This window comes from Leptonotus elevatus, chromosome 5, assembly GCF_054856555.1.
Source record: "Leptonotus elevatus isolate MCC_2025b chromosome 5, RoL_Lele_1.0, whole genome shotgun sequence".
NCBI lineage: Eukaryota > Metazoa > Chordata > Actinopteri > Syngnathiformes > Syngnathidae > Leptonotus > Leptonotus elevatus.
This window is the reverse complement of record NC_141243.1, coordinates 23,726,745-23,746,063: the sequence shown is the minus strand read 5'-3', so window position 1 is coordinate 23,746,063 and position 19,319 is coordinate 23,726,745. Positions and strand designations below refer to the sequence as shown.

The 19,319-nt window shown below is 40.2% G+C and overlaps 1 protein-coding gene and 1 long non-coding RNA gene across 2 annotated transcripts in view; one reads left to right on the top strand and one right to left on the bottom strand.

The window, feature by feature from the left end:
- nr6a1a (nuclear receptor subfamily 6, group A, member 1a) overlaps positions 1 to 19,319 on the bottom strand; it is a 130,431-nt gene that overhangs the window by 78,423 nt on the left and 32,689 nt on the right. Inside the window, exon 3 of the mRNA XM_086076937.1 lies at positions 18,544 to 18,591. Coding sequence (XP_085933063.1) covers positions 18,544 to 18,591 — 48 coding nt within the window. The remainder of the gene's footprint in view (positions 1 to 18,543; positions 18,592 to 19,319) is intronic.
- LOC147174413 (uncharacterized) lies at positions 1,215 to 13,831 on the top strand. The gene is made up of 2 exons (XR_015094867.1): positions 1,215 to 1,470; positions 12,731 to 13,831. It is a non-coding gene; the product is annotated as an uncharacterized LOC147174413 (long non-coding RNA).

Sequence of the window (19,319 nt, the reverse complement as noted above, 5' to 3'; positions counted from 1 at the left end):
TAAAAAACGTAATTTCTGTAATAAAAGGCATATTTATGTCACTCACCATGCTCAATAAAGTAGTCGGTTTTCTCCTCGCTTCGTGTGGTTCTTTACTGCGGGCGTCATGTTTGTTGACTTCGGCTTGAGTATTTCCGGTGGGTTTCACGCCAGAAGCACGGACTTATATACTTGTATTTACAGTACGTGTATATAGGCACAAACTGTGGCGTTTTCGTTGTAGAGAAAGAAAATAACGTGAAAACTGAGCGGAGAAATCAATGTATTCAAGGCAGGGTCCTTTAGCGAGCAGGACAGCGCTGCGCATACAAATTATGACTACAAAGACCAAGATTCCTTGCAAATACAAATAAGCAAAGAAGAGGAAAAGGAGACAAAGAAGAGGTTGTGATCATGCGCACAACAAAAAGCAATGCCCCGTTGATTCAAGGTATTGCGATTGCGTTTATATGAACCAGTATTTCGGTTATGAAAGGGGTAACTCAAGGGGCTTATTCGGGTTTTTAAAAACCCGAATAAGAGCATATTATGGTTATTGCGCGCATTTACATGGCCTTTCAAAATTTTTATATTGCCAATATTTAGGTTTTAAAAGGAGTATTGCCTGCATGTAAACATAGTCACTGTATACTCCATAGAGTGTTCAGTTGTATTCTTGAGTAAAGTCCTCCAACAATGTTGATTTGCACCTTCAAGTCGATCATACTTTCTATCATATGTCCCTGTGGATGTTTTTTTCCCCCCTTTTTCTTTCAGCGCCACGACACAAAGACTCCACCCATGCTGGCTGTGATTCAATAGTGAAGCATTCTCCTTTTAATGGTGTAAGCTCAAACCAATCACAGCACCCCGTGTTCCCCCTCCGCTCCCAAGCTTCCAGCCAATCCCAGCCACCCTCGTTCCACACATGACACTATGTGCTGCTGTCCATCAAATGTCTCATATAGTGCATGCACAAAAATGTGGAGCAGTTTCCTAACTTGTGTCTTGCCTTTTGTGTGTGTTTGCGTGTATATTTGTGTGTGCGTGCGGCCGTGCGTGCACACGTGAGTGTGTGAATCTGTGCAGAGTGGGGGGTGGATGCATGTGGGAATGTGGTTTCTTGTTTATCTATGTAGCTGTGTAGAAGGCGCGAGAGGGAAAGAGGGACGGCGTGAGGGTGGGAGTGAGGGAGAGAGGGAGAAAAAGAGAGAGAGAGAGATTTGTGAGCCACTTGTATTTGCAAACTCCTGGCTGAGGTCCCACTGGCGGCAGGGAGATCGGACTGAAAGAGTGCATGTCAGGATTGTGCTCCAGTGTGTGTTTGTGCATGTGTCTGGGTGAGACATACAGACAGAGAGGGGACGCTTTCAATCCATTTTACCCACACGAGCCAGTTTATATTTTACCCCTGAATATTGGAAGTGGTGCCCCATTTCTACTATACAGCCACCATAGATTGCTGTCGCCCAACTTTTGGTCCCGCTGCCGGTAAGTATTTAAACTGATTGACCTTCTCTTTTCACTTAAAAATCTGACTGAAAATGCATATCTAGCACTTTTACATGTGTGCATTATTTGCCTGACTATAGTGTTTAATGCTTAAAGTTTGACATTTTAATTGCCATTAATGAAACAATTAGTGTGTCAAATAATGTTTTAACTGTTTTACTTCCAGAAAACATGTGTGACCTTAATGTGGATGAATGTGTAAATGTTTTGTGTGCCTGAAAGCAGACAGTGTGTGTGCGTGTGTGTGTGTGTGTGGGAGAACTTTGAGAAGAATGTATGTGAGAGAGTGCAACGAGACAGAGATTGTGTGTGCTGGACAAAGTGTGCCGAGTGTGAAAAGTATGTGTGTGTGTGTGTGCGTGTGTTTGCTCTGTGGGAATGAAGACTGCAGCAGGCAGTAGCTATGTTTGACTGGGAGGAACTGAGCCAGACAGAAGACAAAAGCGAGCGGGGCAGTCCAGACAGGGCAGGTCAGCCATTAGAGGCCGAAGCGGAGGGACGGGGCAGCCAGCTGCTGCCGCCATGGGAGGGGATCCCCACCCATAGGTGATCCACAAGGGTTGTTCTTTTTCCCTTTTCTTTTTTTTTTGCTTCTCAAAGCGATCTCCCGGCCTCTCCAACTTGCCTTCCATGCCAGTTGAAGGAGATAAGAATAATTGGTGTCAATCTTTTAAGTGTGTATCATTCTGCACCGGTGAGGTTTGGTATTCCGAAATTGATTCATTGCCACTGTTTTCAAATTTGCGAACAAGAAAGGGGAAATGCAGAATAGGAAGTCTAAATTTAGAGGTGGTTAAATATAGATGACGAATAGGAGAGAATGTCTTTTTCGCAGCGGCTATGTTTCCTTTTTCCTTGGTTTTCCCCGTCAACTCACATGGGGAGAAATGGGAATGTATTCCGTGACAGGAAACTATGGCTTTTCCCATGTGTCCTTTTTTTGTCCCGGTCTGCTCTTGTCCAAAGCTCTTAATCCACTGCAAAATGTTGAGTGCGTAAGAGAGTAACGACAACAACAAAAACATCCCTACAGCCTACAGATGTACACAGGGCTGCTGCAAACATACAAAGGATTAAAGCCAGCTGAATAACAACAACCCTTCATGGAAAAACAAGTCTTCATATAAGAAAGCTAACCTCGGTAGAAAGCAATGTAAAATACCTGCACATGTAGAGTCTTGCCATCCTGATAGACATCTTAGCCCACATCACCGTTAACGTCACAGACATGTTTTCTGTGGCGGCCTGACTCAAACTTCAAAGTCTCCCATGTTTGATATTTCTTGATAAAAATTGTGAAAAAATATATATATATTTTTTTACAAACTGGTTAAGTATTACGGTGGCCGTATTTTTACATTTAGGGATTTCAAATAACCAAATAGTGTTGACAAACCTGTGTGAAGATTATAAATTGTTTGGGTTTCTATTGTCAGCTCAGTATCTAAGATGTGATCTCCTGCCTGATTGTCTCTCAGATGATGGGACCTCCTAGCATCACTTGTAGAGCTATTGTAATGTGCTCAGTTCAGAGAGGGCAGCAGTTGTGTAAGCAGCTCCTACGACCCTTCAACTTAGCCCTGCCTGGACTCAGCTGAGCCCTCGAAGGACTTTGGCCCCATGCTTGACGCTCTATAAGCCCCTCTACACGCTTTGTTCCCTCCCAGGCCTGTGTGTACCTGGATTTGAATAGAAACCAGACAGCAGTACAACCCCCCCACCCCCCCCACCACCACCACCACCAAACACACACACACAAGTGACGGTCTCCTCTGACACCACTCTTGCACGGGACAATGAGGATTTGTTAGTGCCCAACTGAACTGCAAGCCCCGGACACAAAGCATATAGCCTCCCACCGCAGTCCTCAGACCGGGAGTGCAGCAAAGTGAAGCACAGGCAGGCAGGACAGCACCAGGGGGGCCCAGGGTGGGGATTGGGAGAGGGTGGGAGTGGGGGTTGTGTGCAGGGGTGGGATTAGCAGACAAGAGCTCGGAGTTGGGGGATGGGAGCCAGAAATGAACAGGAAATTACTGCCTTTGATGAGGCTGTGGCAGATTCGCAGAGACTCAACTCCTCTAGGCGTCTTCCTTCCCCCTGCCATAAAAAAAAACCTGTTTGAGCAGAAAATGCCAGAACACTTCAAGGCCCCCATGTGCTACTTTTCTCTGGCTGCAATGGACTTGTACAGGTGCTAAGTAAACACTCGCAAAAGTTTGAGCCCCCCACCCCCCATCAGCTCCGTCTTTATATTTGAACCTTTTCCTTCCTTGCTTTTTCCTCCCCTGCAGACAGCTGCCTCTGACCATGTCATGGGAATCCTATTAAGCTCAAAGTCGATCCGACCCATTTTCGCTTGCTGAAAAATCTGAACCCAGTCCACGTTGCAAAAAAAAAAAAAAAAAGCTTTAAAATAGGACTCCTTTGTTGATAAAATTTTTTTGAACTACAAAGAAGAAGAGCAAAGTCAAATCATATTTAAATAAGGCTTCTTCATTTGTGTCAAAGTGCAAAATAACATTGGCACTAAAAGTTGGCTTATGCATATTTGGCCATGTTTAAACCAAAAGAGCACATATCTTAATGAAATGGGTAATTAAACAATAACAATAATTTAACATTCAATATTTGAATGTTTTGCATGACAAATCCGCAAGCCCATCCATGCTCGAAGTGAGTTTGTGAGGGAAGATGGTAATGTGTGCTCAGTGAATATCAGGGTCGATTAGAGAATGTTGTCTGGTCGAACTACAGCAGATTAGACATTGCCTGCCTAATAAAGCAGATACAGGCCGCAGGCCGGTCATCTGGCGCTCTGACCCACATTGCTCTGATGTGCACGTCACTTCCCATTACTCTGACAATTGGACAGCACATCAGCTGAGTGCGCCGTGATCTGCATACCCTCCCCACAGGCGTAGCCTCGCTCGCCGTAACCTCATGTTGTCACTAACCTTGGCTTCAAGTGTGGCATGAGTCACACTGAGGCATTGCCACTGCGGCTGTCAGACCGAAGCGCCGCTGCTAGATTGGTCACGCAAGCAAAATGTTGAACTTGATGCGAACAAATCTAAGCTTCAAGTCGTGCCGTGTCAAGTTAAATTAATGCAAGCCAAGCAATAAATGCTCTTCTTTGGTTTTAGCACCAAGCAGCATTTAAACTTGATACAACCACAAAAACTCAACATGGCAGAATTAGGCATTTTTTTCTTTGTTAACGAGGGAAGTGAAAAAAAAAATTTATGCTGCTACACAGGACTGGCCAAAAAAATAAAATCTCAATTTTTCCAGCCATTCAGGACGATTAGGATTTTAATATATTTAATCAAATAAACCCAAAAGGCATTTATTTAACGGTTTCATTAATTCAAAAATGTGCAAAATGTTCAGACAACAATAATATATACCGTTTCAAAATTTGTTTTAACATAAAATTAACATCCATTGTTTGTGCTTAAATGCCACAATAGTTGGTATTTATTGAAAACATGTCTTGTAAACCACCAATCCAGCATTGGGCAAAATTACAACTCACAAAAACATTTGGATGGGACTAAGCATCAAAACAACAACTTCAAATAATCCAGAAGACAAAACTCCATTTCACACTTTAGCTAATTTTCAACGTTTCCATTTTTAACTCATTCACTCCCAGCCATGTTCACTGAAGAAAACCCCCTTAGGTCCCAGCTGTTTTACTGGATTTTGACAGATTTTACAAGGCCCACAGAAGATTGTGTTCTATTGCTATAAAAACATGGAATTTACCAAAAGATTAGAGTGTCTTCTTCCATCAGGAAAATTGTTTTCCATTTTGCAGAAATTAGCATTAGAATATAGCTAAATTTCATCATTATTCACAAATCTGTTTAAAACAGTGGGAAAAAGAGCGTTTTGCAACATGGCCCTGGTTGATCTCATTTATACTCTGTTGCCACCTGCTGGCCGATTTTATAATAACTACCACTGCTTCAGCCATTCTCTTCAGTTCAGAGGCTGCACCAAAGCCTTCTGTATGCTCTAGCATAAAAAATTTAAAAATTAAATTAAAAAAATAAAACATATACATAAGTCTTTGGCAGCATGGTAATATTTAAAATATAACTTATTTATACGTTTTTGGGATCAAATGAGTTAAAATCTGAATTAATCGAATGAATTCGATTTATTGCCCAACGCTACCGCTACACTTGCAAATGATTTACGATGAAGGCTTGAGTCGATAGTGAAGATTACTAAAACAAAAAAGACTGAATTGGAAATATCCATCAATTATCTCAACAAGTATTCAAACCCAAAAAGCCTTAACTAAAACCCCATCCAGGCAGCTAGTTGTTGGAGAGCTGCGCATGTGTCCTTTATATAAAATGTAAGCGGTTTGGTGGCAGTTCTGCATCTGGCTGACAGAGACAAGTCTGTTTGCAGGCAGCCTGAAAGATAATTGGCAGCTACGGAGTGAAAAGCGGCCTCAGCAACAGATAAGGACTGTGCAGAAAGCTCCATAATCAGCACGGATTAGCAAATGATAAATCATGGGTTCACATAAGTATGCTGTCACTGCGAGAAGAGCGAGAGGTAGGGGGAAAGCATAAGAGGGGAGATAGTGAAAGAGGGGGAAATAGAGTGAATAGTGGTGAGGATGTGGATGTTTTTTCTGTAATTCAAAAGAAAGACAAAATAATACCATCTAGCAGGTCAGCAGGAGAGACGGGCTGTGAGCGGGGAAATGAAAAGAGAGGAGAAATTAAAAGCTCTGCCAACACTCTGGCTAATACAATCTTCTGCCTGTCAGATTACCTCGTTTAATCCAGAAAGGTTTAACGCCTCTTAGAAATCTGAAAGAAGACATGAATTCAGCAGAGATTTTCCTCCGCAAGAGAGGAGGAAGGTGCCAGGGAGGAGGGTTAAGTCTCCGAGCAACTCAGAAAAGCACCGGCCTCAACAGTCATCAAAGTTCTATGCGGCGGATCAGCGTTTGAATTCAACCTAGCCGACTTTCACCACCAAAGTATTCATTTACTTCCCGTGTCACGCTTTTAGCCATCGCTTTGAAAGAACACAGGACCATGTGTGTTGTAATGCAGCGGGGCAAAAAGAGGATCTTAACTTAAGCGAAGTTGATCAGGCCACCGGAGCGCAAAGCACAGTGTGGTGGATTTAGGACACAGTGTGATGCAGAAACGCACTCGGCTTTGTTTGTTTTTTAATATTTATGGGATTCATAGAGCACCAGGACAAAATAGGACATGGCTTAGTCTCAGTAGATAGTGATTGGGTATTCAACCAAAAATGCTAAATATGTGGTTCATTGCATAAGACCAAAAGTGACATTTAAAACATCCGTTTTACTCATTGGTGGCTATTACTAATGGGTTTGGGGTGTACACTAATATACATATTAAAAAGATTACTACATTTAAAAAAAAGAAAAAAAAAGAAAAGCATATTCCAGCTCAAACTACTCTATGCATATAACTTCTCTTTTTGATTGGTTATTTAGCCCTAAAAAAAGTCGTTTAGCCACAGGCACGGAGCCTGTGGCTAGGCTGTAAAAGTAGAACAGACTGCATGTGGGCAGAAAAAGTCAGAATCAAACAGTCTGGTTTATCCTTCTGTCTCTCATGGATATTCAAATTTTAAAAAATCACAATTGTGACAATATTAACTAGAGTAGACAGAGGGGCATTTTAGATATATTACTGCAGGGTGCGGCCAGTCTGCACGTCTGAGTCTGTTGAAGATGAAAACATTTTTTGGGGTGGACTCTAGAAAAATGTCATGGTTAAATTCAGACGACACCCACAAAAGGGCGCTTTCATCCCATTAGAAATTCTCCAAACTACAGCGGGAAAAAAAGCTGTGCGATACATATTCATCAGCCTCAGCATTCATGAAATGAGCCGACAAAGCTTAGGAGAGGAGCGAGGAGTGTGACATGCAATGCGGTTTCCTCAGGCGCGCCGCACAAGTGGATAAGTCAACGAGAGCCAGATTGACATGATGAAGTGCTTCTGTACTGGGTTCAAAAAGGTGCACAGCAAAAAGATACGAAAGATATTGACCAAAATAAATAAATAAAAACACAGTAAACAGACAGGGCCATCAGCAGAGCAAAAGGCAAGAATACTGACGGCTACAAGGACAAGCTGAGGAAAAGACAAACAGGGTAAGGTAAGTCAGAAAGAGTGTGGGTGGGTGATGCGTTCGAGGAAAGTGCCACCATTGAGAGTCACGGGTTAATGCTGAGAAGCAAGCTGGCAGTGGAGAAAGAGGCTGGCTTGGCTATAGTCAAGGTTGCTAGTGAATGCCTGCAGCCTTGGCAGGATGATCCATGGCACGTGGATGCTGAGTGATTCTGGAAAGGCTTGGCAGTCGGCCCGAAGGAGTCCCTCAACTGGAGCAGGGCCGGCTAGCCTCTCATACTAGTAGTGCAGACACGTTCTTCTCTTGCTGACTCAGAACGGTTAAATACATTAGAATTTAACACAGGAAAAGGATATGAGGAAGCTGTGAAAGACTCGTACTACAACAAACTAGTTTTTCCCTCATGATTTCTAGGGTTTTGTTCTTGTTTTGACCTGAGAAAAAAAAAAAAAAAGATTGTGATTTTAATTAGGCCTGGGTTTAAAAAATTGAATAATCAATATCAAAATGATTTTCCTTTTAGAGCCTGATATCAATTCATAAAACCATGAATCCATTATTTATAATATATCTTTTTTACATAAATGCATTAGTCCTATTGTTTAAAAAAAATAAAATATTTACTGTTCACATGATTTTTAAAGTATTTTCTTACATTTATGACTTGACTTATTGCACTTGACTTATTGCACAATTCAGAATCGTTTTAAATTTATATTTACAATTACTGAATTAGAATTATACAAATATCTTCATCTCATCCTTGCTGATGGCAATGTTTGTGGAGCACTTAAGTGATTATAACATGTTACTTTCATGAATAAACTAAATTATTTAACCAGTTACTGAGTAAAAAAAAAAGAGAAAAAAAAAGACTTCATCAAATGTGCATCACAAAAATTCAGTGGAGGGAACATCCTTGAAAGTACATCGACAAACATAAAAAAAATTTGTACATCAATTCACAAAACATGCCAACAAACTACAATTACATTACAATTTACAGCCAAATGACGTACTTTAAAACCAAATCTGCATCATTTTAAAGTACATAAACCGCCAATTATATTATCTGTAATGTAATATTGAGAATTATTTCCAGCCCGACTTTTACATTTCATATCTGCACTGTTATTGCACTTCGCAATTTTGTAGCGTGACCGCGATATAGGACATAAACTGAAAGTAGCTGCAGTGGCAAATATCATACATATTACTTCAAGACTGCATGAAACGTCCTATCTGACTTTAAGCTTGTTATGACTGGTACAGTAATTAAAGCATATTTGTTGAATTTGATTGAGTTGGCCATGAAGAGAGGCTCACTCGCAATGCTGGTGATTGAGATTTTATCTGGCTGTGTACTTCCATTTCAATAAGTCTCTGTGCACTGAAATGTGGAATGATGGTATATAGTGAAGCGTGTAAGTGCATTTGCTGTAAGGATCCGAGTCTTTGTATTTTTAAGCAGGCATCTGAGCTAAGGTGGCCCTGTGAAGGGTGCAACTATGACAAAATGTTTGCACCATATGAAATGAGGAGGTGATCTTGCTTCTTTCCTAAGCAGGTTTATCATATTGTTTAGCTTTTCATTGCCTTGGAGATTCTTTGAAATTGCATGTCAGATCAATAACTGGCAGCCAGGGTTGCCACCTTGGATTTGTGAAAAAAAGGGACATTTTAGCATGACAAAATCCCAAAACACACAGGAGGGGGGAAGATTTTCTGGACCTGGATTTGACACCTCTGCACAATTGTAGTAAAAGTGACAGTTTCTTGATGAATGAAGTTACTTATATATCAAGTCTTGTTATAAATTATGGGTATATGCGGCGTTGTAGTGTATGGGGGTGTCAATTTATTCACACAGTTTATTTTGAGCATTCAGACTGTTCTCAGAAGTGTAAAATATTTCATCTTGTTAGTGTGGTGCTCAAACTGACATCCGGTGCGTTCCCTAAACGAAAACAGATTCCCTCACAGCCTACAGTACAGTACGTTCACTCAATCACAGTGCCATGTCACCAGGTAACACTGCATACCTTTAACCTTCTTGTACACACAAGTCCCAAGTCAATGTTATGAAGTAATGACTTCATTATTGTTTGCTTCAGTTCGTACCCGCTTTGAATACAGCAGCATGGAGGCCTGGCTATAGAGCGGCCGGCAACACGACAGAGCACACTGTGTGCTTCTCATTGTCCAACCCCTGGAATGTGCTGATGATGCAGGGTTCACACTAGTTCAGTCACATTGTTGCACTCTTCACTCAAGCCCTGTCAAGCGCTCATGCTTGCCCAGCTATTTTTAAATGCTATACTTTGGCAAGTTTGTTAGTTCTTCAAAGTTTCTAGGGATAGCACCAGTGCCAGTAATAACATGGACAAGCAAGTATTGCCATGCTTACCAATTACAATGTAGCAAGTTAACATAAAAGAAACCCATGGAAGTAAAAAGCTATTTGATAATGGGGGGGGGGGGGGGGTCTTTGGAGGGGGCTCTGTACTGTAGTGTGGCACACAGCCAACGATTCGAAGTGCCAAAGAGGGAAGCCACTTTTGCCTGAGCCAAAGAGACTGAAAAACAATTTATTCACTACTTGTCTGTGAATGGAAACACACAAAGCAAGGAAATGGGGAGAGATACATTCTTGAGGCAAGGAGACATCTAACAAGCAACATGGAGATAAAACAAACAACAAATGTGGCCCTGACCATGGGTTTTTCCGATAACTGGTATCGGTACTCGCCATCCATCCATCCATTTACTACTGCTTATCCGGGGTCAGGTCGCGGGGGCAGCAGCTTTAGGAGGGAGGAGCCCAGACTTCCCCAGCCACTTTAACCAGCTCCTCTGGCGGCATTTCAAGGCGTTCCCAGACCAACCGAGAGACATAGTCTCTCCAGCGTGTCATGGGTCGTCCCCCAAGGGCCTCCCGCCGGTGGGACATACATGGAACACCTCTCCAGGGAGGCATCCAGGAGGCAGTTTTTCCGGAAAGCTTGCTCCAAGTCCATTCATGAAAATGTATTTCGCGCACAGTTAGAGGCACTGTTGTTGTCGCACCTCGTCACAATATGGAATGCGTAGAGACTTTTATTTTCTAGGTGCCGCGGGAAGCGTGTCACGACGTGTCTTCCTTCAAAGTGAACATGTTAGCATTATTAGCAAGAGTCACATCCCTAGCCTGGAACTGACTCGGGGTTCGTTTGACAAGACTGGTCAAAATAAAATTGTTAGAAATCTACCAAAAAACGGCTGCCCTAGGGAGCGATTTACTGACAATTCTGTTCCACCAAGAACCATTATGGGACGTCGCAACTCCTCAAGCACCATGACAACTCTAAAGAAAAGATAAGTCATAGAGACACATTCGTGAAAAACTTGCCTAGTAGTTTAATTAATCACCATATATCCAGCATTTTTTAAATAAATTTATTAATTGACTGATTGATTGATTTATGATTGCTGTCGTAATTGGCAGTGGTAGAACATAGTATGATATCTGTCATTATGGAGTAAGACATTTGTGTACCATAAATATTCACAAAAAATTATGAAAACACGCTTTATAGCCTGGACATAACTTGAATTCATTGTATAAAAATATTTTTTTTAAATAATGATAATAATAAGAAGAGTATTTTTTTTTTCAAATCCAAATTATTTGATATAAAACTTTTTTTAAGTAGTGAGAATAGTTACTTTGCCCGATAATGAGTTACTTTTTATTATGAAATATTTCAATTACTAATTCAGTTACTTTTTTGAGCAAGTAATGAGTAAATGTAACTAATTACTTTTTATAAAGTAACATTCCCAACACTGCGCTTAACTCACAACATGAAAGTAAGGTTGGTAATATAATGCATAGATTACAAAATCTTCAGTTTAAAATAACTAATGCAAAAATGTAATGCATCTCACAACAAAAAAGACTACATCTAGTATTTTCTATTACCTCCATGACTTTTATGGATAGCAACATGTCTGCTAGGCCTGGAATTAACAAGTTGTCATTCTTTTTCTCACTTATTTGTACAAAATGTCCTTTAACAAATGTGTTAAGAAAAAAAAATTTTGTGTGTGAGTGTACTGATTACATTTGTGGGAATATTTTGTATTATAGTATCCCATAAAAAAAAAATCTTGATTCTCAATGGAAACTTAAGGTGTTCTTACAAACCTACTCCACTTTTGGCCTTAAGCATTTCTTATTCTTCTCTTTTCTTAGTTGCCTCGGTTTAGCAGATTATGGCTGGCTGCTTGTAGTGCAGCTGGTGTTGCACACGCTGCACGCCAATATAAGGTATCGAAAAAATCGTTTTCGGCTAAGCACAAAATGTATCGTGATACATTGCCAAATAACATTTAGTTCTAGTTATATATATAATTTGCAGAGGTGGGCGAGTCAATGAATTTTGAGCGTGACGGGACACTCTTCCGTCATCATCAATCCATCAATATTTCAAGCCAAACCGTCAATCCGTCATTCGTCGATTGCGTAGCAAAATGAGCATTCATCACTGTTTCCGTCATTCGAGGTGGGCATCCGTCAACCGCCATTCAATGACGGATTGACGAATTTATCTTCGGATTGACGATTACATTGACAGACAAAAACTCACTTCCGTCAATGTTAAATGTGTAAATTTTTAGAAAGCCTAAATTTATCACAAAAAGAGGACGGAGAACAAAGACGGTACAGTGTTCTACATTTCTTCATCTGGGTTGAAGGAAGCAAGCAAGCCAGGGAGGAGTACGACAGTGTATTGTGGCGGAGGCACAGATAGACAGACATTGAGAGCATTAATAAAACATGGCTGCATGATTTTTCCAACCTCAAAGAAGCGAACACAGGAAGGCGCACTCCCAGAGCAGAAGCTGAGGTTCAGCGCAGGGTAAAGGGAACAGTAATCTCTAACTAGCACAACACTGCAGTGCACTAAGCTGTGGGGCACAGCCACATTCTCTGATCACACACAGAAGCATTAATTCGACTGCTTCCACAAGCCAGACTGACAACATGTTCTGCCCTTTTATTCATGCTATTTCAGATGTTTTCCCCTTCTTTTGTTCCCCCCTTCTGCTGCAGGCGCAAAGGAGACCGACAGCGCTGCTCATAATTTTGAAGAAGGCGGGGACGAAGATAAAACGATGAGCAAGTTTACCACCATATCTGAAGAGCTATTTTAAGGAAAGCCAAGCCTCTGCATCATCATCGTCTTCTTCTTCATTCCTTCTGGTTTGCCGTCAACGTCATTTAAACCTCAACACGAGCATGGGTGGTAACGCACTTTGGCACACGGCTTACCCACTCAGGCCAAGAGAAACACGCAAGCAAGAAGTTAAAGAGCACTTAACTTTGAAGGATTCCATTTTTAACCAATTGATGAAAGCTGAACCTAAATAACAGACAGAACTGATACTGTGGCAAATTTACAAGCACTGCATAATTTAAATATGGGTATTTTAAAACAAGGGGTCTGAGTAGAGTGGGATTTTCCACTAGTCTGAGACAAATTGAAGCTACAGCAAGAGCATTTAAACAGTGGAAATGAACGCGTCGTGAGTTTTCTTGTGTGTTGAATTTATACGGCCAGTTAAACATCTGCCATCGATCAAACAGCAACGGTGAAGCCCAAAATCTGTGTCGGTGTCCACGGTGAACATTCAACGCTGTCGGTGAGTTTGAACCCAAGCAAAACCATCGACCGTTGACTGTACCCTGAGGGGCGCCACAGCACGTGTTCCACTGTCTTCTTGAAATATACCGGGAGCATTTCACCGGATGCATACTGGCAGCCTGCTGAAGAGGAATTTATTTTGGAGGGAGGGATCAGGCATTTTGGCTGCACTTGAAAATGCTGCAATAAACATTCATTGCTGTCGGTGGGTTTACATGAGAATAACTCACTGATCAATGAATGCAAACTGCGGTAAAATGTCTCAGAGCGCCTGATCTGACCAATGAGATGTCACTCAACAGAACTTTGATGCGATGATGATAATGCAATGGATAAAAGAAATGTTAATATTGTGGTGGTTATGCCTCTTTTGAGTACAAAAATGAAATATATAACTTGATTGAGATCAATAATATTTGCTTTTACAAGTAATTAGTTATGTTAAGTCTTGTCTGCTGTGAGAAGACCTCAATTGAGAGTTTGTGTAATAAAGTATACAGTATAAAGAATACCACAAGCTGCATTTTTCATTATTTGATATACACTTATTTCAATATAAGATTTAAGCAATATAACAATTACTACACATAGTTTTTAATGTGAACATAATTTTATTATTCTTAATGTTTTACTTAAATCTTTCAGAACTGATTCTGTTGCAGATGTTATTGCTATTACTATATATATTAAAAAAAAAAATCATTAATTTTTTATTTTTTTATTATTGTTTTGTTTTGTCTTCACTGTGGAATCCAGTGTTTCCCACACCATCTTAATACACCCAAGAAGTTTTCAAGAAAATGTATTAAAATGTATTAAAAATATACTTTAAAAGAAACTAAACAGATATACCGCATTTAATGTTAGTTCGCCGTCACGTTGTGGATCGTGAGGCTAGAGGAGACGTAGTAACAGGACTGAGACTCCGCCAATCCTCACCCGCCGTTGTGCACCCACCCAAGTAGATTTCAAATCTGTGGGAAACACTGGAATAAATTGAAGGCTTATTTGTTAGTCTTGTGTCACAATAACAGGTAAGACCTACAGATAATTAATTGCTTTCCACTCATAGTTATATTACAAACTGAACCTCAGGATAATTACTATGGTTAAAACTTGTAATGGTGTCTGATACCCTACACAAGTCGGAAATAATCAGCTGCAACAGATGTGTACACGTGCATTAAGGCAGAAAATAAACAAAATCCTTGACCTAAAAACATTCCATTTATGCCATAAGACTATTGAAACAGAACTTGCAAGTTCGACAACTTTGACAAATATATGAAACAATGTGTTCTGTAATGACAAAAAATATATATATGCTATATACATAGAAAATACAGAAAAACGGTAGTGTGTTGTCCATATTTGTATTCAACCGCATGGAGGATCTATAGACATACGGAAATAATATTAAACTAATTACCTCATAAAGGCTAGATAAACATTAGGGGGTAAAAATAAATGAAAATCAAACAAGCCCCTGCAGTGGCATATTTCGTTCATACCAAACGTATTCTCTTTTTTTCTGTTTATTAATTCAATAATAGTAACAAAGTTTAAGTTGGAAAAAAAATAGTGGAAGTTACTGTATGTTATTGCAATAATCTTCATACTTTTCATCTTTTTTCTTTAGTTCACTTTGGAAAATACATTGAAATACATTGAAAATACATGGATTCTGATTCAGAGTGAATGAAATTATCCATTCTAACCATTAAATACAAGACTGATATTTAATTTCCTGGAAATGTGTATATTTCATATAATATACAGGGTGACCCCCCCCCCCCCCCCGACCCCCCCCCCCCAAAAAAACGGGAACTTTTTAATATTAAAAATATTTTTAGTATATTCTATTACTGACTGTCATCAATTTTACTAAGTGAAATTGCAACACAGAAATGTCATGCAAATGTAAGGCTGTGTGCGACAAGATATACTGTTTGCTGCATACAGTTTATCAGGGCACACAAAAGTCTGCTTGTTTATCCTCATGGAGTTTCAGCTTTGTCCGCACAAATTCTAAAGTTATAAGCAATGACCCTGGAACAGTGTGACCCACTTTTCTCTGACCTGGAAACACTCCGCAGGCTAACCCCGAGATGAACGCCAACTCAACGGACACCAAACGAGCAAAAGAGTTGGGTGAATAGCATCTAGAGTAACCATGAATTATTTAAAGCTGGAATCATAAGAAAGCATGGGGCCTAACAGCAATACGGTACTTAAGACGCTACTTCACTCATGCCATATTTCATGGACAAGGACAGAGAAGAGAGGGGGAGACCAATGATAAAAGAAGAATCACTTATAAAATTGCAAATAAAAGTCTGCTAGACATCAAAACATTCTACTCAAATAGTGAAAACATCATCTGAAATTATTTTTGAGGGAGGAAAAAAAACAGCAGTAAAGAAATGAGGGATTTGTGTGAAATACTTGAGTGCTCTGAAAACCTGATCATCTTGACTTTGGACTCAAACATAAAAAGTCAGCTCAGGTATGCAAAGACAAAGGGAAAGCACAAGCTGGGCTCCAAGCCAAGTACTTCCATATGGATGTGGAGTTCATCGGGTCCAGGCGACACGTGGGCGCATGCATAACATGGAATTTCAGCATGCACCTACCGCCCTCTGTTGGCCTGGAACAGGTCATGCAGCAGGAGTCCTTACTTTAGACTCCTGCTGCTGCACATTAATAATGATTTAATAAGATGTGATCCAATTGCAAAAATCTATTGAAATTTAGCAACCATAATATATGAAATATTGTGCAGTAGAGCTGTAACTAAGAAGTGATATTTCTGCAAATTTATGACGTAAACAACATTTTCCCAGGATACACAAACTGTACACAGTATTACATACAGCGCAATAATGTACGCAACAGAAAATATCTGTGAAATTATTGAAGGGGGAAAATGGAGGTGGAAAGAGTATGTTACTGTGTTGGAATAGGCAGCTGGTAATGATTAACAATGGACCATAAGTAGTCACCAAAGAAGCTTGATAACCCCTCTGACACTGCAGCTATTTGTCAGAGAGTGCGCGTGTGTTGCATGTTTCCAAGGGTGATGCAAAAACCCATGGACAATCCTGACACAGACTAAAAATGTACATAATAATACCCGGTCTGATTTTTCAATTAATAACATTTAACATCACATTTCAAGTTTGGCTTTAAATAGCTTAACTGATGAATGAAATTAGATTTGAGTGACCCTGAGATAGTTTTGTGTGTGTGTGTGTGTGGGGGGGGGGGGTGTAGGCGTGTGTGTGTGTGTGTGTGCGTGTTTCTTTTTTGTGGTAGATTTCATTTTTACCACCCTCTCCCTCGTAAAACAGTTTAAACCCACTGTCAGTGCATCAATTTAAAAAAAAATAATAATTAAAAAAAATACTTACCATGGAACTCAAATATTGTGGGTCAAATCTGTTAAGAAAGGTTTTCACTTGGGATGTGTTTGAGATGATTGGAACTTAATCTAGAAGATAGTGCTGAAAACAGCTGTTGCTAACGCAGCTATTTGGCCCCTGACCTAGGTTTCTGGTCACTGAATGGGGGTCTCAGAATTCCCACCCCTGTTGGAACGTTTACAAGGCCTGCCTCAGCCCCCCTTGACCTGAGCATCACCCTTACCCGATGCATGCACTGAGGCATCCTAAGGCTAGAATAGGGCCAATAGCAAGCGAGAGAGTCGCCACGGCCACAAGCCCTTCTCGTCAAGTTTACAACCCTATCAGGTTTGGCCTCATAAATCCAAGACTCCTCCTGCTGTACACAACAATGCTGGTTATTCACTCGGTGTGCAGGTTTAATAGTTCTTCTCTGACTTCCTTCCACTTTTTCACCCCTACCCCTCCGATTCTCCTCTCACATGTTTATAGAGGGAGTGATGAGAAAGGCTGGAGGAGAGCTTCGGACAATCGGGGCAGCGAGTCATGTCGAGGTCAGCGTTTTCTGAACTGTGTTCAACCTCTGACCATTCCTACGTGCCACCTGGCACTGCAATGGCAGCAATGAGAGTCCTGAGTGAACTTCGCCTGAACCTGGACCTTAACATTGGACCATCACCTCACCCCTGCCTCTTTGTTCCAAGTCTCTTCCTAAGTGGGGCACATTTCTGGCATCTTTTGATCCCACTCTGTAGGTCTGGCACTGTAGGTTTACACTTGCATTGCATTATGTTGACTGTATGTATGATAATAGAGCAAACAGTACATTACATTATTTTCCTGTCACTTGAAATAATCAGTGAGTAAGTATTATTTTTCTGACCTGCACAGCAAGCATTATTTTTGAGTGTATACTCCCCTCTTGTGGATATCACTGGGAAGTGTTACCTATTCAGTAAATTTATCATGCTCATAGCTTGGTGACGCAAAGCCAGTGGTTCTCAAATGGGGATATGTCAAGGTAAGTGAGATAGATAGATAGATAGATAGGTATAATTCATTATAATAATAATAAAGAGCTTTGATCACAGCAGTTACCTCCCTACCACCAAGAATGACAAAACTCTTCAGTGAAGCACAAGCCCAAGTGTATCTAAAATGGCTAACTAAATGCAAAACACACAGTTCAGTGCAACAATGCAATATTTTGTGGTAATGATATAATTGGTAATAATTGGTCGTCTTCTTCTTAAATGAATATTTTAAGATGGTGTGTTTTTTTTAATTTAGTTAATGATTTCATTTTTAGACCACATCTGGGCCATATCTGTACTACAATCCCAAAGGACACTTGATGTCAATAATTATTTTTCATGCGCAGAAATCTTTATTAATAATGAATAAATATATTTCTTTTTTGGGGGGTTATATTTGTTTTTCGCCTTTATTTAACCAGATAAAAACCCATTGAGATCAAGATCTTGTTTACAAGGGTGACCCTAAAGTTTATTTAATGAGAAACTGATTGCACACAGCACTCCGTTATAGGCCAAGTTTTTTCTTTTTCTTTTTTCATCCAAAATTATTTTGCACTGGTACTTGACTGAAACATATTTCACAATTAAAAAAAGGATGAGAACCACTGCTTTAGGCTGCCGTGGACCTTCCATAATGGAAGATTTGTATTCTTTATGATCTTAATTGATGACTGGCACTATGCAATACAGATGAGATTAGAAAGATTATAAAGTATAGATGGATGATAGGTGGATGATTCATGTAGGTAGGTGTGTAGGGAGGAAGGTAGGTAAATGACTTACCCATGTTGTCATTATTTTCAGTCTCTAGTGAGTGGTCCCCAAAAAAGCCTACAAAAAAAAGATAATAATTTAGTTCAAGTTAAAAGTTTAAATGTTTTAGCTTGTGCCTTGTGGTGCTATTCAAATTAACTTTACACTGATAAATGAAAGACGATAATACCGGTAGTTTGTGTCCCTTTGATGAGACACAGCACAATGGTTTAGTCCCAAATGAAGCTACACAAAGTACTGCCATTCCATAAACATACTGAAAACAAAGAGATACCACCCTGTTGAGTGACACAAGAACTTATAAACCAGGCCTGGGAAAATGTTCAGGATGTGGAAATGATTTTGAATTGTAATTACAGGAAATAGGTTTCAATTCAATGCACTTCAGAGAAACTCATTCACATCACATATCAGTGAGTATGTCGCTAGTGTGCTCCAAACAAAATGTCCAAAATGATGGGGCAGTCATTTTAAAGAGTTAGATAAACCAAGAAAATAAAGTGCTGTTCTATAATCATACAGTATCAAACAATTTCAAAGTATTGGTTTTATTGAGGGGCGTACTAATTACTAGGTGATGGGTGTAGGGGTACTGTGCGGTTAGGATGGCATGCGCTGAATTGTATTTGTTGACGGTGCCGAGAAGAGATGGAAAACATCCGCCGAATCCTATTCGCTGTGAGGGGGTAGCGTGAGGTGGCGTGCGGTGATTAGTATTTGTCGATGGGGAAAAGGAGTGCACACAGTGGCTTACTACTGAATTGCAATTCTACTTCCTGTTTACC